The sequence below is a fragment of the Gadus chalcogrammus genome, unplaced genomic scaffold (genome assembly GCF_026213295.1).
Source record: "Gadus chalcogrammus isolate NIFS_2021 unplaced genomic scaffold, NIFS_Gcha_1.0 GACHA066, whole genome shotgun sequence".
Classification (NCBI taxonomy): domain Eukaryota; kingdom Metazoa; phylum Chordata; class Actinopteri; order Gadiformes; family Gadidae; genus Gadus; species Gadus chalcogrammus.
Window position 1 is genome coordinate 123,220 of NW_026613501.1, and position 17,194 is coordinate 140,413.

General features: G+C 42.8%; 1 protein-coding gene across 3 annotated transcripts; it reads left to right on the plus strand.

Annotated features, from left to right (window-relative positions):
- The first annotated feature begins 2,575 nt into the window (after positions 1–2,575).
- On the plus strand, positions 2,576–12,211 carry LOC130378121 (uncharacterized). 3 transcript variants are annotated; one of them, XM_056585025.1, is made up of 14 exons: positions 3,761–4,515; positions 4,827–4,928; positions 5,138–5,527; positions 5,898–5,999; positions 9,338–9,570; positions 9,664–9,842; positions 9,931–10,024; positions 10,129–10,473; positions 10,577–10,692; positions 10,775–10,866; positions 10,971–11,085; positions 11,236–11,505; positions 11,654–11,830; positions 11,917–12,211. In XM_056585025.1, the coding sequence occupies exons 9-14, from the start codon at positions 10,680–10,682 to the stop codon at positions 12,126–12,128; spliced, it is 879 nt and encodes a 292-aa protein (XP_056441000.1). In that variant the 5' UTR covers positions 3,761–4,515; positions 4,827–4,928; positions 5,138–5,527; positions 5,898–5,999; positions 9,338–9,570; positions 9,664–9,842; positions 9,931–10,024; positions 10,129–10,473; positions 10,577–10,679; the 3' UTR covers positions 12,129–12,211. The 3 variants fall into 3 exon arrangements, with proteins under 3 accessions (XP_056440999.1, XP_056440998.1, XP_056441000.1); XM_056585024.1 differs by lacking the exons at positions 10,971–11,085; positions 11,236–11,505; positions 11,654–11,830; positions 11,917–12,211 and adding an exon at positions 2,576–3,219 and having other exon boundaries at positions 4,085–4,515; positions 10,577–10,785; XM_056585023.1 differs by lacking the exons at positions 10,971–11,085; positions 11,236–11,505; positions 11,654–11,830; positions 11,917–12,211 and having other exon boundaries at positions 3,733–4,515; positions 10,577–10,785.
- Positions 12,212–17,194: the final 4,983 nt, after the last annotated feature.

The following is a 17,194-nucleotide window of genomic DNA, read 5'->3' on the forward strand; positions in this document are numbered from 1 at the left end:
TGTGTGTGTGTGTGTGTGTGTGTGTGTGTGCCTATGCTTGCCCATGTGTCCTGTCCGTGACTACATGTTAACATTCCCCAGTGTAGTCTTTGATTGCTCTGTGCTTATGAGAGTGTGAGTTGAGTTTAGACTGAAGCTATTGATCTGGAGAATAATGGTTGGTGGTGAGTCGGTCCCAGATCTGAAAAAAAGAAAACACTGTCTTGAAAATGGCATGTAATTACCTATGGGACTGCTGGAAAAGATTAGGAGATGGAGTCACAGAATGAAAGAGAGAGAGACGTTAGATTACGTGAACGTGTTTCAGATCTCTCTTCACGCAGGTGCCTATTGGTCAGAAAAGTCTCCAGGTTTTTTGCCAACGTCATTTAGACCTACTTCATATGCAAACACACACACACACACATACGCACACACACACACACACACACACACACGCACACACGCACGCACGCACACACACACGCACGCACACACACACACACACACACACGCACGCACGCACACGCACACACACACACACACACACACACACACACACACACACACACACACACACACTCACACCAACACATTCTCACTCCGAGCGCGTCGATTTCTGACGAACGGTCAGTGACTTTTGCTTCAGTTTCTGACGCAAAAGGGTACCCTTGCGCTGCTTTTTTAGACGCATGGGTTTTCAACTAGTTACAATGTAACCCTTTGACGGGGGACCCGATGGCTGCACATAGAGACGCTATGAGCATTCATATCCCATTGGCTAACGGAGGACCTTGCGCTTCTTTTTCGACGCAGGGGGTTTGCCACTCATTGCAATGTAATCCCTCCACGGCAATATAGAGCTATGAGCATTCATCCATTGGCTAACGGAAGAGCCGATGGCTGCACATAGAGACGCTATGAGCATCATCCCATTGGCTAACGGAGGACCTTGTGCTTCTTTTTCGACGCAGGGGTTTTTTCCACTCATTACAATGTAATCCCTCCACGGCAATATATGAAGCTATAAGCATTCATCCCATTGGCTAACGGAGAGCGATGGCTGCACAATAACAGCGATTTTACAGTGACATCTGTGACATTCCTCAACACAAACTACACCAACGTGTCCTGTTAATTACACAACATGTAGGGTTAAGGCTCTGGCATCAGTTGTCCTGTTTGGTGCTTTGATTGAGAGAAACACTGTTTTTTGAATCAGTGTTTGGGTAGCTGAGGTCGGTTGCTATAGAGACCACGTCCGTCCGGCTTTGATTTCACAAACTGACAGAGCTGCCAAGTCTCACCATTTGGCCCTGAGGACACACTCATATAACCAGTTTCACACAAATCACACGCCACATTCAATTTCCCCCGCGATATAACCGAATCCCCAAAATAACGATTTTTGCGTGACTTTTATTTGAACAGATTTATATTGAAAAGCTAACGGACATGATTTCCGTGACATCCTCTTTCTCTGCATGCGCGTTAAACGCCCCTTGATGCTTGGGTGGTGCATGCGCAGCCGCCCTCAAAGCAGCGCGGGCGTTCGGAAGCTCTTACGTTTCAGGAAACGTTCGTAGGTTATAACATAACAAACCGGAAAACAGTTCGTTCGTGAGACTAGACTTCATAACAAAACAAGTATGGATGGCCCGCAGGGACCTCTTTGCGCTTTTTCAACTGAATCAGAATAATCAGTTACTAGAACTGCTTGCGATGGTTGAACATGAGGGAGAATTAATCAGTTAATGTTTATAATTTAAGCTGTAATTTCAAATGTTGGACCGGGTGTTAAAATTCACCTCTTAGTGCTTGCTGCACGTTCACTTTAGTCTGTCAATGAAATAGTGGCGAAGTCACGCCCCTTCCGGTAGAGCTCATGGCACCTATGAGATCGAAAAATATGAATGGTGTCAATGGAGAGAAAATAATTATTTTCTGGTCCCGGTCTTTATATGCCCGGATTACACATATGGTTGTTATGGATTTAAATGATAATTTTTCATGCAAAGAGTTCAACCGTTTATTGTGCAACTGTTCAGATAAAGGCTGTAGAGAAAACACAACGAGAAAGACTACACGGCTCGTATGTGACGTCACGCTCCCTGCGACTGGCGTGGAGAAGACCGACAATCTTCCCATCGGCATAACTGAAACTCTGCACGTGCCCCGATTTATGATGGTTTTCAACTCTTTCGATGCTTTTATCCTTCCCCCATTGGAACCCCAGCGGTGAAGTGGCGGCACCGAGAGATCGCCCACTCTCTGTGCCGAGTTCACCAGTGCGGTGTGTTGTGACGTATATCAGATGCGTCGAGCAGCAGCGAAGAGCTTGTAGTTCACAAAGCGGCCTCACATAAAACTTAAAATTATCAATCTTCTTCACGAAAATTTTACTTTTCTTTGCATGAAAAATTATCATTCAATCCACAAACAACATGTGTGTAATCCAGGTCATATAAGACTGGGACCAGAAAATAATTATTTTCTATCCATTGACACCCATTCATAATTTTTCGATCCCTCATAGGTCCCATGAAGCTCTACCGGAGAGGCGTGACTTGCGCACACTCTATGGGCAGCTATTGTTTTGACGTCAACTCGGAGGCTCGGGTTCCTCTACTTCCGTAGAGGAAGTTCCGAGGGAAATCCACAGAGTGTTCAAGGCGATTTCCTCCGATCTGAAGGTCCCAACCTCCGAAATTCCCAGGAACTCCGACTGTTTGAAGGCACCAATACTAGAGTGGCGAAGTCACGCCCCTTCCGGTGGTCCCCACGGGACCTATGAGATCGAAAAATGTGAATGGGTTTCAATGGAGAGAAAGTAATTACTTTCTGGTCCCAGTCTTTATATGCCCCGGATTACACATATGTTGTTTGTTCTCTGCCGGGAAAGCCTATGTTGCCAGAATGGGCGGGTAATCTGCCCTAATCTGGCAACACTGGCGGAGGTGTCACTAAAACGATCCTAAGCAGTTGTATTTCATCAGCAGGTTCTGTATATAGATCACAAGTTCCGAGTATGTTTATCTTTTCTTGATATCTAATTTGAACATTTATGGTCTAAATCGTTGATTGATTGCAGTATTGGAAATCTGCAAGGCTGCAATTCCCCTATTTGGCCGCTGTTCGTCGCTATTTTGTCGGCCTCTTTGCCATGGCAGTCACGTGACTGCAAAGTATATAAACTCCCCCACGATTCGTGCCAGTTGCAGTGTTCCCTCTGAGAATCAGGTACGTCTTGTTCGATATAGAAAATATTAAAATCTAAGCCACTATAATGAATGAATAGAATCGGCCTAATGTTGTCAGCACATTTTTAGAATTGAGGTTTCATCTGATTTAACCACTTAATCGTCAAATTTCGCCGGCGGGTGAATTTTAGTTGCACCACCCCTTCCCCGCAACATGCTGGGTCAATTTTCGGCATCATAAGGTTGAGTGATATAGTCATGTCATACACCGTTTGAAAGCTTAGATTCTCAGGATTTTCAACCAATGTCAACCATTCGGTGGAATAATTATGTTTACCGATCAAATGTATCCTAGTGTCTTGGGTCAAAATGGCCGCCCTCCCCCTCCCCCTCTTGGTGCATTCTTAACTTATCGTCGTTGTTGATATCCTTAGCAATGAGGTTTTTTATACCATTGCGGTTTGCACTTTTTAAGTAAAAATAATGGCTTAAGCACTGTGTTTTTGCATTTTTGTCAAAATTGAATAGGCGGAATAGCTAAAAATCTGATTTTTGAGTGATTATGCCTTCATTTGAAACCAATATTATGCTTCTACATGTTTGGGTTCATGTGTAGTAAACCTTTTGTTTAAAGTATGCTTTTTGGGTAGCCAAAGGTCTTTTTTGGAGTCTCCAAAAGGACCCTGACCAAAACGAATTGACATATCCATGCATAAAATGCTTGGTTTTAGAGGTGTGTGTAACCGGCTGGAAGGAAAAGCAATATTGTTCCCTTCCCTGCACTGTCTGTACCTGATGCAGTTATTCTGATGTCATTCAATTCTACAGGTTCTCAGCTTTCCAAAGAGCAAATGCACTGGTATTATAGTTTTGAGTTTATCAATTCTGTTCTGCTCTCTCAACAGGTCCTGCAATTTTTGTCATCCAAACCAACCCAAACAACCCTTTTTCTAAAACCTCGACCCAAAGGCACTTTTAAGAGCCACATCTGTCTTGTCAACCTGTCCTTGCAGTGTTGTACTTGTAAGCGTCTGTCTGTCTCTCTCTCTCTCGCTCTCTGTTGCCTGTCACCTGTGTCTGTCTGTCTGTCTGTCTGTCTGTCTGTCTGTCCCCTTCATCATGAGTGATTCAGAACTCCAGAATCTGTTTTCGAGGGTGGATAACATGGCTGTTCAGCAAGAGGTCAATGATGTCCTCCAAGGGGTTGATGACTTGATTGCTGTGGTGCAGGATGAGCAAGCAGCAGCACCGCCAACCATGAGGTGGAAGAAGAGAACCAGTGACGGGAACTTAATTCATGCAAGACCACGATCAGCTAGGAATCAGTCCAATCAGGGTCAGTATTGTTTTTGCATTCTTGATGTTTAAAGATCCCAGATTTTAGGCACGCTAAAATCAAGGAAAACCTAAAGCTTGATGTGTATGGTATCGGCGGAGGCAAACCAGAACCAATATTTAGATGACTCATTTGCAAACCAAATACATTTTTCGTTCTACCCTTTTTCAGCCCCATCAAATATCAAAAAGGTCTACTTGTCGCTTCTAAACAGTCAAATCTAGATAAATGCTTAACAGTGAGTGTGTGCTATTATACTCTACATACTATACTATAAATTATTGTCTTTTTTTTTTCTTTTTTTTCTTCAGTTACAGCTGGTAACAGCAGTGGACTTCAACAGCAGAAGACTCATCCCAACAAAAATGCTCCTGACTCAAACTCTGAGGTGGTCTTTGCTCCTGATAACGTTGGTATGTAAAACATTTCTTTTTAATAATTGGTGAACATTAATTAATAGGAAATTCTTACTTGTATCTGTATGATGTATGTGTTACAGAGTTAAGATGTAAAGTCCATGTTGCAGTAATTATGAACATGGTAATAGTAATTTCACCTTTTAACAGCCATTCCATAAAGACACTTTAAATAAAAAACGGACTCTTTTGTACTATTTTAACAGATGGATTTCTACGAGATCTCCAGCAATCATTGAGCGATGCAACAGGAGATGGGGTGGAATCACCAACCCCACAAGCCTCTCTTTCTGCTTCATTAAACTGGAGCACAAGAAAGAGCAATTCTTCGGAGAGCTGGAAGGCAGCGAGACCTCGTCTGGTTAACACCGCACTGGCACAAGAAAATGTGGGAACCCGAAAGTGCCAACAGTGTTGGAGCAATTTAGCTGTTGTTCGTTGTCGTGATTGTCTACCACGGCCCTTATTCTGTGCGGAGTGCGACGTCGTCATGCACACCAGACACCCCCTTCACAACCGAGATGCCAGTACTTTGGGATTTTTCCAGCCATTGCCCCCAACAACTACTGTACAGAATATGGACCTTTGCCAGTGTGGTAAGTTCTGTACAATGTATTTTAAGTACAAAATAACATGTGTGTGTTTGGGCGCGCATGTGTGGGGCCATATTTTCTGATTTAAGGTATCCCTCATCCTTAGAGTTTATGTGCTCTGTCATTTTGAAGTTGACAGACTGCAGAGTAACTTCAAACACTGATACTTCCATAAAACTGATAGTCCGATAAAAAACAGTATTTAATTTTCACATTTCATTCAACGCGATTTAAAGTATATTACCAATTTAAATTCTACTAAGAATACTTTTTAAGAAGCTTGGTTGGTAAACTTTTTATCACATGGGTACAATGTTTTTCCCTGTTACAAATGATTCCTAATTCACTTTTTTTTCCCTTTGATTTATTTTAGTGCGGTATGTACCTGTGGAGATCCCTCGCCAAATCTGTGGTTGTCCAACAGAGGCACTGAGGCTCAAACCAGGAAAAGCTGTGGCTGTGATCACAATGAATGGTGAGAACGTGTAACTTTTGTCCTGTTTGAAAAGTTTATTTTTAATAATAGCAATCCCTTCTCAACTACTGCCACAGGTTTATGATGGCTTTGTATAGGAAATCTTAAAATTACTTAAAGATCCCATGCCATTCTATTTTATGATGCTTTAATATAGGTATTAGTGGGCCACAAACACAGTATTCAAAGACGTCCCCGAAATTCAGCCGTGGTGCAGAGTTACAGTCACTCCGAAACAGTCGCACATTGAGCTTCCCCCAAACGCGCTGTTTCGGTGGGCGTGTCAAGGCAGGTCAAGGAGGGGGGTGGGGGTGTGGCCCTGAGCAGCTTGTAGCCACTACCATGCGCTCTGTATACGGTGGGCGTGTCAAGGCAGGTCAAGGAGGGGGGTGGGAGTGTGGCCCTGAGCAGCTTGTAGCCATTGACGGTACCATGCGCTCTGTTTACGGTGGATGTATCGCAATGGCTCGTAGAAACCCATATTATACATAGATATCTATATAATATAATATCACCTGGCCCTGAGCAGCTTGTAGCCACGGTACCATGCGCTCTGTTTACGGTGGATGTATCGCAATGGCTCTTAGAAACCCATATTATACATAGATATTAGGGGTGTAACGGTACACAACAGTCACGGTTCGGTACGTACCTCGGTTTTGAAGTCACGGTACGGTACAGGACGGTTCGGTTCATAGTTATGGTGAAAAAACGGATTGTTTGACAGAACGAACATAAGTTTAATTAGTAACGAATTAAACACAACAGTTTTAGCTGTCAGTATGAAACATACAAATAAAATGTGTAACAAATATAAAAAAAATACTGCTGCAATTCTCCAATAACCCTAACATAAAATTAATGAAAAATCCAGTGTTAATGCTCAGTCTAGACTCTAGGCTCTTTAAGCTGGTATGTAAACAAAGAGTATGTAAACTTTAAGGGTTTAAAGAAAATATTCCTGCAGCTCTCTAAAGCTCTGAAGTTCTCATAAATATAAATATCAATCATTAAATAAATAAAAGTGCAACTGCAGCCTTAACTTAAATTACAGCTTATGTATTTTATATCTATTGGTGTTTTCATTGCCTCTCGTAGGTCAGAGGCAATGAAAACACCAATAGACCTGGTGATGGCATTTGCCGTTCTGAATTCCCAGACAGGTGTAGGGCTTGATTAAATAGTGTAGGGAGCTGGGTTTGAACGGTTTGAACAACTTTTTTTAATTTTGCAGCGGTGACAGTAACACCTGGATGGTGCTGTCACGTTAAAATTGTACCGGGGGCGAAAATTTTGTGCATGTTCGATGTGTTCCCATTTGCATAGACGATCGCTGTTGAACAATGTCTGCACACAGCTTTCGACTTGTCCACTCGTCTTTCCCCATTGTGATAATTAACCTGGAATCCAAAGTTCTCCCACACTTGGGATTTAAATTACAGGGGGGCATCTTCAAGCTCCGGTTTTCTGTTGTCGCTCGCCATGCAGTTCGCTGTCAGTTCGCTAGTAGACATCAATCCACACACAGTCGCGATCACGCTCTGCTACTGCTACTACGCGGAGTTCGCGCACGTGCGAGCCGAGCCTAATAAGGCTAAACTGTCCGGGGGGAACTCCGACTTCAAGTTTTAAGTTCCGCACCGCAAAACAAGCCTTTACATTCGCCATATTAACGCTATGTACGCCACATTTACGGACCGCGGTACACCTCTGTAACCGCACCGAAGTGCCTGTACCGTGACGGTTCGGTTCAAATACGTGTACCGTTACACCCCTAATAGATATCTATATCATATATTATCACGGCCAAAATCTGTGTGAGCCTCCAGACGATAGGTTATTATGAATCTCAAACGACCGCGTCTACTTCAGATTGATGTGGAAGTGGAAGAACCAGAGACGTCGGAGAACCCGACGAAGTCCTTTGTGATTCATTATATCGTCTGGACGCGCACACAGCTTTTGGCCGTGATGTATTATTTGATATAGATATCTATGTATTATATGATATTATTTAGATATAGAGCAGAGCTCCAGGTCTGTAACGCAAGTGTTGTACACTTCCTTGTTATTTGGATAACCGTTCTGCTGTTGGTGTTATGGCATAACACGTCGGACTCTCGTCTCTGGTATTTCTACAACGAGACTCGTAGTGGGGGTTATCTCAGCCATGGTTGAGAATGAATTGGGGGGGAAAGGAACTTTGGCTTTGACTCCCTGAAGTAGGCTACATGAACCACGACATGGAGGAGAAAGGGATTGTTGGCCGCGAATGTATCCCGCTTGAGCCCTGCTTCCCGCCGCCTCGGCAGCGGTCAGCGCTAATCACCGCATCCTGAAGCCGAGGCGGTGGTCCATCGGCAGCGAAGCTCCGGCGGGAGACGACCGCGGTCAACAATCCCTTTCTCCTCCATGTCGTGGTTCATGACTTCAGGGAGTCAAAGCCAAAGTTCCTTTCCCCCAATTCATTCTCAACCATGGCTGAGATAACCCCCACTACGGGTCTAGTTGTAGAAATACCATAGACGAGAGTCCGACAGCAGAACGGTTATCCAAATAACAAGGAAGTGTACAACACTTGCGTTACAGTCCTGGAGCTCTATATCTAAATAATATCATATAATACATAGATATCTATATCAAATAATACATATTATCACGGCCAAAAGCTGTGTGCACGTCCAGACGATATAATGAATCACAAAGGACTTCGTCGGGTTCTCCGACGTCTCTGGTTCTTCCACTTCCACATCAATCTGTAGTAGACAGAACCGCGCGCTGCCTGCTGCCTGCTGCCTGCTGCCGGCGCAAGGCACCACCGCCCGGCTGCCCGCTGCCGGGCGGTGGTGGTTCGCGGCGGTGGTGCCTCGCGCCGCGGCAACCGGCGGCAGGCAGCATGTCGCAGTTCATGTACTTCGATGTCGTTCGGCCATTGCATTCAAAATTCTGTAACTAGCCTGTTACTACGAACTAAGCAACTACCATACACGTATTAGCATTTAGCACTAGCTCAATCACGACTCCTTCAGAATTCTTGTGGGTGGTTACGAACCAACCAAGTGGGCAGGGCCATGAATAATAGTTTGACAACGCTACGTCACAGTGTCACCTTATCCAGATTGGCTCATTTCTTCTGCCTTTTCCCTTTCATTGCCTATTGCATTCAGCAGACAAACTGCATAGATTTCAAACTTACCACAGCTCACAAACTTATTCAGACCTATGTTATTTAACAAACAACAGGAAAAATGTGATTTTAATGGCATGGGCTCTTTAAGTAATGCATTATATAAAAAGTAAATAAGTGTGTAATTCCCTTTTTATATTTGTTTTTTAAGGGAGACATGAGCTCAGCATGCCTGAGTTGGCATGTGAAGCGTGCAAAGCCACATGGACTGCTGGTGTTGACGGCATTCTTCACAGCGACTACTGGCCAGCTACCCTGAACTTTGCCACCATTTATGGAACTGATGTTTTTGCTTCATTTGAAGAAATGAAAATGGCAGCACCTGGATTGTCCTGTCAGGCATTTTTAAAAATGTTGGATCAGAGAACTGTCCGCTTTGGCCGTGTGAGTATTGAAGTTATCTGTCCTTTTTTTATTTATTTGTATGCTGCTTAAAAATCTCATTAGCCGTTGATGTCTTTTTTTTTTTTGAGACAGACTGGGAAGATCTCAGCTGACACCTTCGCCAAAAGCTTTTTTGAGTGGGAGGCTGTCCAATATGAGATGGACAACATATGCAAGGAGGAGCCATTCACCTGTCCTGCCTGCAGCCCGGATATGCTTGCGGTTTCCGTGGATGGTAACCGCAAGCATTACCGCTTCAAGAATGCATCTAGGTACTATAAATTATTTATAATGTCAGTGTTTGAACTAATGACAAAAGTTCAGCCTCCTAATATGCACCAATTAACCTGTTTTATTTAGTGCTGAGGAACAGGCCATATTTGATGGCGTCTTCATCGCGAAGGATGACGACGTCGCAAAATTTGTGAACTACATTCACACCACAACCAAGCATGTAATATTGCAGACTATAATTATATAAACATGAATACAATAATCTCCTATTCAAGATTTTTTTTTAGGTAACCCTTTTGACCATTTTAAATGTTTATATTGTAGGTGCCCGGAAGAGGCGTTTGTGGGGGGGAATGGTCGGCGGCTCGAGAGACCTCCAAAAAATCTGCCAGCAAGCTGGATGAAGAGGGACTGGAGCTTGCTGTGTGTCGGCATGGGCTGCTCCTATGTGCCCTCAATATGTTCAGGGGAGAGATCTTTGCATATCCCCTGTACATACAACGAAAGCTGGCCAACCTCACGCCGACCTTTTATTGCATGGATGTCACATGTAAATACTGGCCCTACCTCAACAAGGTTGCAAGAAGCTGCCCAGAGCTCCAGCATCTGCTCAGCATGAAGCCCTTCCTTTCAGTGTTCCATGCCAAAGCCCACGATTACAAATGTGACGTAAGCAATCATTACCAAGTGAATCACTTTATGTGAATATCCACACATTCACGTCAATATTGACATGTCATAACATGCTTTGTTTTTTATGCATTTTAAACAGGTAAAATGGAGTGGTGCCTATCAAGAGGGGGCTGGATTGACACTAGGGGGAGGTAGAGCAGGTCAATGCCTTCCTCTCTCGGATAGCAGTGACCACCAAACACATGTCCAAAGCAGGTGAATGGCTATAAAGTATGAACATGGGTACAAGAAATAAGCTGAAGTTAACACTAGATAACGCCATCATTTTATGCTGCAGGACGCACAGACATGCTCACCCTCTTGGCCATGCGCTGGAATCAGCAAAAGACTGACAACTTGGCCACCTCACTGTCCCGCAGATATCTGAGGGTATTAACATCTTTTTTTTTTTAAGTTTTGTTAGCAGATATTGAGGCTGTACACTGAATTTACTTAATTATTTTTATTTACTCTAATTATTTTGTCATTTGTAGACCACAAAAGCTCTGGATGCCCAAAAGCGGAACATGGAGTCCATGAAGACCGAATTGGACGTCACAGAGAACCAGATGGAGGACTGGGTCAGTGACGTGAAGGATTGGGCAGACGGTGAGGAAATTATAAGTTTTGTAAGCACAGAGTTTCAGACTCTTGGCGATAATATCCTCTAACATTCTACCTAGTCTTTCTGAAGTATTCATTCAAATTAAACCGTTATTAGAAGTCACTTAAAATGTAACACGCATTTCCTCTCTACAGCAACAACCATCAACACGACTGATGTTGCCGCCTTGGCCAGCAGGGTCGAGGTGCTGGTTGCCAGTATTAAGAGACGGTCGCAGCGTCTCTACAAAGACTGCGACAGCAACAAAGGTCGTGCCAGGATCCGCCGCAAGATCCGGGACGAGAGGGGGTTCCTGAGTTCTGTGGTGGAGAAGTACAACGGAATGGTTCCCACAACAGAGACTCTGTGCTTTGAAAACATTCTGTCTGGAGAGACGGCTTGGCCATGGCAGCTACCACACAGTGGTAGGTTCACCAGTTGCTAGTTTGAATTTTAAATACTTCCAGCAAATTTGGCACACCTAATGCCTCTAATCGATCTCCATCTAACTTCTTTGTTGAATGCTCATCTTTCATGAATATGAGTTAATGTTTTTTTATAAATGCTTTTCAGACTCTGTTGACCTTCGGACCAAGAGGAGAGCATTTGACCTGGTCATGGCAGGGAAAAGAATCCAGGAGGAGAAAATGATTCTTCAGAGGGAGATGAATCAGCACTGGAGGTCTCTGGGGAATCGTGCTGACTCCCTAAAAGAGCTGTCCTGCCTTGTTTCAAGGGCTACAACAGAACGTATGTTTTTAACTTGCATCACATTTATATGCACATCAAAGACTGGTGATCATTTTACTAATACTGGCTTTCTCATAACCTTCAAGATTCACCTTGGGGCCTTACTGAGGAAGGGTTGACTGGTCTACAGTGCATGATCAAAAAGAAACGGCACTTCATCACAAAAATGATGGCTAACGCGAGACACTGCTACCTACAAGTGTTGACTGCAGCAGAGGGGGCACAGATGATCAACTCCCAGGACACTTCTGATGACTACTCGGACAATGACTCTGACATTTCGGATGATGCATTTTAAACAATGGCTATGCTTTGATTATTTACCAAATTATTTTTAATTGATTTCATACTCTATTTAACTGCCTTTTAAAACCTTTGTGAAATAACTAAAATGTGTTTTTGCCTAAATGTTGTCTGATCCTTTAACTTCCTTCAAGTGCACTAGAAAGCTTTTTCCAAAGCTGATTATTTGTTTTATGTCTTATAGAATTGTCTCCTCTGTGCCATCTCTTGTCTATTTATCAGAATTTAATAAAAGACTTGGTTCATATAGCACTTTTCAAAACAGTTATAAAGTAGGCTACTGAACAGATAAAAACGTTATCAATAAAAACCTGTAGAGACGATGAGCTCTATAGAATAAAAGGCCCGGCCCGGAGGTGGTAAATCAGCGGGGCTGTCCCGAGGAAGTTTTGCTGGGAAAGAGTCACTGGAGGCGGGGTTGAGGGACGGAGCCGGGGACCCGGCCTGGAGGTGGCCAATCAGCGGGGAGTTCTGGATGAGGCGCGGCCGAGTTAGAATGAGAAGTGGGACTGGAGGTCCCCACAGTGCCCCCCGCACCGAAACTTGGCCCGGTCGGACCCCGAGGTTAGGAAGTGGGGGGCCTCCCCTTCCGGCCCTCGGGGTCCGACCGGGCCAAGTTTCGGTGCGGGGGTCCCAGTTAGGCACTAGAATAAGGTATTCAAATTTCAGGGCGGTAGGACCTTCCTATCTCAAAAACTTTTTCCACCACATTCTGAACCATTAGGTCTTACAGGCAACACTTCTGAGGGGCTTTGTCCAAATGACACTCCATTTGGGAAAACTTTTTTTCTCTAAGGGCTAGAACTCCAAATCTCGGATATGTCGTTCTTGGGGCCCCGGGAAATGTGTGTAAACATTTAAGCATCCCTAGCTATCCCGAAAAGGTCGGAAAAGGGGCGTGACCTCCAACAGTATAGTAAATGTACATAAGTCAAAGGTTAGTTTCTCGTCCCCATTTTTTGTGGGATAGAGGTGTACATTTGTGGCTTAAGGTGTGTAGACACAGCTGGCCTGTGGCCACGTTTTTGAAGTCTGGGGTCAAAAGGTCAATAGGAGCCGGCACCACGCCGCTTATGAGATAACAAAAAGTTAATGTGTATTTCTCACATAACTTTTTGTCATTATTAAAGAGAGGCCTGATTCTCAGATATGCATGTTGGATGGCTAGGGTGTAGGTCTGGGAAGAACTTCAGCCCAAAATCTTGCAAGCGAGCCGCTGGGTGAGGTGCAACGAGATGGAGCACTTGCTTAGTCACTTGTGTGAGCCTTTCCTGTAGGGATGGAGCCCTACTTGATAAAAGTTGATAATATGCGTCCTTTCTGACCCCCTTTGATATGAAAGAAACCCCAGGTCTATAGCTTATTTGTTAATGGGGGTGCTTGTGGACAGTAGGGGTACATTTGACATAAATAGGAAGCACACTCAGGAGGAGGAATGAATGACCTCTCACCATGATACTTAATTCATTGTTTCAAGTAACCCTGCCTCGTTAAATCTATAACCTTGTTTTGCTTTCAAGAATAGGTTATAGGCTGTGTCACTATAAAATCTCTACATGCGCATATCTGAGAGTGACGTAACAAGCCACCAGACAGCGATTTAAAAAAACGAATCAAGTTCATTACAAAAGTAAATCTAATCTGCGGATAATAGAAACATATTCCAAGGTGCCTTTTGAATGAAATTTTGAATATCTGTCTATTTCCTAGCCAGCGGACCCTTGTTTACGACAAAAACAACACCATTTAATTTACGGTAGCTCAGTTGCCGCCCTCGTTAACGTGGTTTGGAGGAGAGGGTTATCGATAGCAATCACTATAGCAACCATGACAGTCAAGTGACGTAGCCGCAGCCCCATTGAAAATAATAGGGCATGTCATTAGAGCCGTGCGCGACTTGGTTTAAAAATCGGATAAATCGGAAATTGTTGTTTTGACGAATCCATAACTAGAGAGTTCCCCCCCCCCCCCACACACACACACTTTTTCTAAAAAAATAATCTCCCAATCGAAATGCAATTGGTTTAATATGTAATTAATTAAATATTAAAATATATATTCTATATATAAATATACAATTATTTAGTTATAATATTATAAGAAGACCATAGCTCTTATTCAATTATCTTTAGAACAAGATCTGTATATGACCATTGAAAATAATAACCAAAGAATAACCAAATTCAGGTGGATTATCCAAGGGCTTCTAGACAATATTAAAATATTTATAACATAAAAAATTAGGCTATACATACAGCATTATCATACATTTGGTTATAGGTCAAATTTGGTTTATGTGTCAGCCTCGGCTGGCCCACAATTAGATCGTCGCGTCCCTAGCAACCTGACGTCGTTTAAACATGCTAGCGAGACCATAAAATCGTCCTAATGACTATCAAACTAAAGATCTGACACATTCAGTGACTGAAGATTATGCAGGTATAAAGTACATTTCTCGCTAGAAATGTTATTAGAAACACGTTGAATGGTGAATCTGTCCTAAAATATTGCATTTCCCATTCAGATAATAAGTATTAATATTTATTATATTAAATACTAATATAGGCTACCTAACCATTTCACCAAATGCTGGGAGAACCACTCGCCCCGTTTGTGCTATTCCTCCACTCACGCTTTGGCGTGATACCGAATTGGACCCCCACATTGAAAAACAACGCAAAAGGTACACATCTTTCGTTGGAACTTGACGCCAGGGATCCTTGGCCATGCGTCACACTTCTGACGAGTAGGGAGTGAGACTTGTGTTGCCGTGTGTCATAGGAAGCTAGGAGCATCTCATGATTTCTCACTGAGGCAGTAAATCGTTTCACATTTCTGGGTTTGTGAGCACTCCAGACACTCAAATCTATGTACACAAACACCAAAACGATTTAAAATAATAATTCACCTTTTGTCATATTGTTACACAATTAACAGTCAGAGCTTAGCAAAAACTTTTCAATCATTGTATTTCAAAATATATATAATTATAAATGCAATAAAATGGACAAACGCACGAGGCAGTAACAACAATTTATTTAATAAATGCATCACTTTTGAAAGATGTCTGTGTATGTATGTGTGTGTTTGTGTGTAATAAACACTTCCAAAGAAACAGGAATATCAAACAAATAAAATAATATACATAAATAAATAAAATAGATTTAGCTAAACTGTTGGCTGTCTGGCTCCCATGAATCGTCCCACTTCTTCCCACTGTCAAGAAATGAAATAAAAAACAGTAATTGAAGGTTAAAGGATGAACTTTTTTTATCTATAACATTCTTATTAAAGCTATAGTGCGTTACTTTCGTCTGTAACATTTGTGCCATTGTCCAATGAATTTACACAGAGTTGATTAAGCCCAACAGCTCCACAAAACTCTCTCTTTATTTCTCAGTAGGGCAGTGTTGACACTGGTGAAGGAGCCCAGAAAAGAGCCCAAGAAATGTTAAAGTTGTTGATTGTATTAGTCATAAAAAACCTGGACGTACAGCAGAAGGGATACAATTGATGTGCGATCAGCAAAAGTGTACCTCATGTAGATGCACCGACAGTGTTGTTGTAATTACTCAGAATTCCTCTTGGGCCCCGACAGAAGTTACACACTATAGCTTTAAACATGTTTTATAAATCCTTTGTTTCCAGTCAAACTTACCACTTGGGGCATGGTGTCCAAGAGACTTTCACCTCTTCTTTTCCCTGAAAGGCATGACATCAGAAAATATGACAGAAGTAGTTGTGAGAGAAAGGCATTTCCTGTAGAGACAGATGGTCAATTTAGCTGTATTGTGTGATTTATCCATCTCCAAATACCTACTATCACCACACAACTTAGAATGTATTATTTAATACAAGGATTAAGCATCAAATTTTAAACACTGTCTATCTGGGTCCAACAGTATGAGTTGCATTTGTTTTTAAATGGTCCAACACAAAATCCTGTAGAAATTGGTAACCTAACAATTTTACATGTTATAGCCAAATATGCCATAACGTTCATGTTATCCTTTTCTCTAAACACAATACTCTCTTCACTCCTGCAAAGGTGACTACACATAGGCCTCTTTTAAGGCCAAAGTTATTCTTTCGACCAATCAACTGACGGCAGTGTATAGCTTCATCTTTTCGGCACCCTTTCAGACAGCTTGGTACCCCATGCGAGGAGTACCGAAAATAGGAGCAGCTCAGCTCGCTTATTTTTAGAGGCAGGGCCAGGGCGCTTTTGGCCCCACTCCAGATAAAGTCCATCCTGGATCCGACTCTCGTGGTAATGGGCAACAAAATCTGAACGGCTTGGCTTGGCCAGCAAAAAGTGCAGATGGAAAAACGCAGTAAATGTACTAAACTAAAAGCCCTCATCCATCCTCAACATACACCATTATGTGTTGTCTTATGAAGCATATAAGGACTACGTTGCAAATGTTTCATAATTAAAAAAAACACTTGTTTTTAACTTACGTTTAAAACACGTTTATCAACAATGCGTTGAAACAGGAAAACCTTTTGATTTTTGTGTTTTCTGCATTCTAAAAAGATAAAGTAGAAAAGATTAATACAAATCACATGAAGTATATGTGTTAATTAGAAAACCCTAACAATGTAATACATTTATATAGCATCAACATTTATGCAGAGTAAATCAAACCTTTTATTTTGGGCCTCTTCTTGGAAGAGGAGGCTGGAGATCGAGGAGGTTCAAAGTTGGAGAGGGATGGATGAGGTTGAGGGGAGAAGGATGGAGAAGGTTGAGAGTTAGAGAAGGAAGGAGGTTGGGAGTTGGAGAAGGATGGAGAGGTTGAGAGTTGAGAAGGAGGAGGTTGGGAGTTGGAGAAGGATGGAGGAGGTTTAGTTGTGGAAGATGGAGGAGGTTGAGTTGAGAAGGAAGGAGTTGGGAGTTGAGAAGGATGGAGGAGTTTGAGGGTGAGAAGGAAGGAGGTTGGGAGTTGGAGAAGGAGGAGGTTCTAATTGTGGAAAGATGGAGGAGTTCAGAGTTGGAGAAGGATGGAGGAGTTTGAGGGGATGAAGGATGGAGGTGGTTGGGAGTTGGAGAAGGATGGA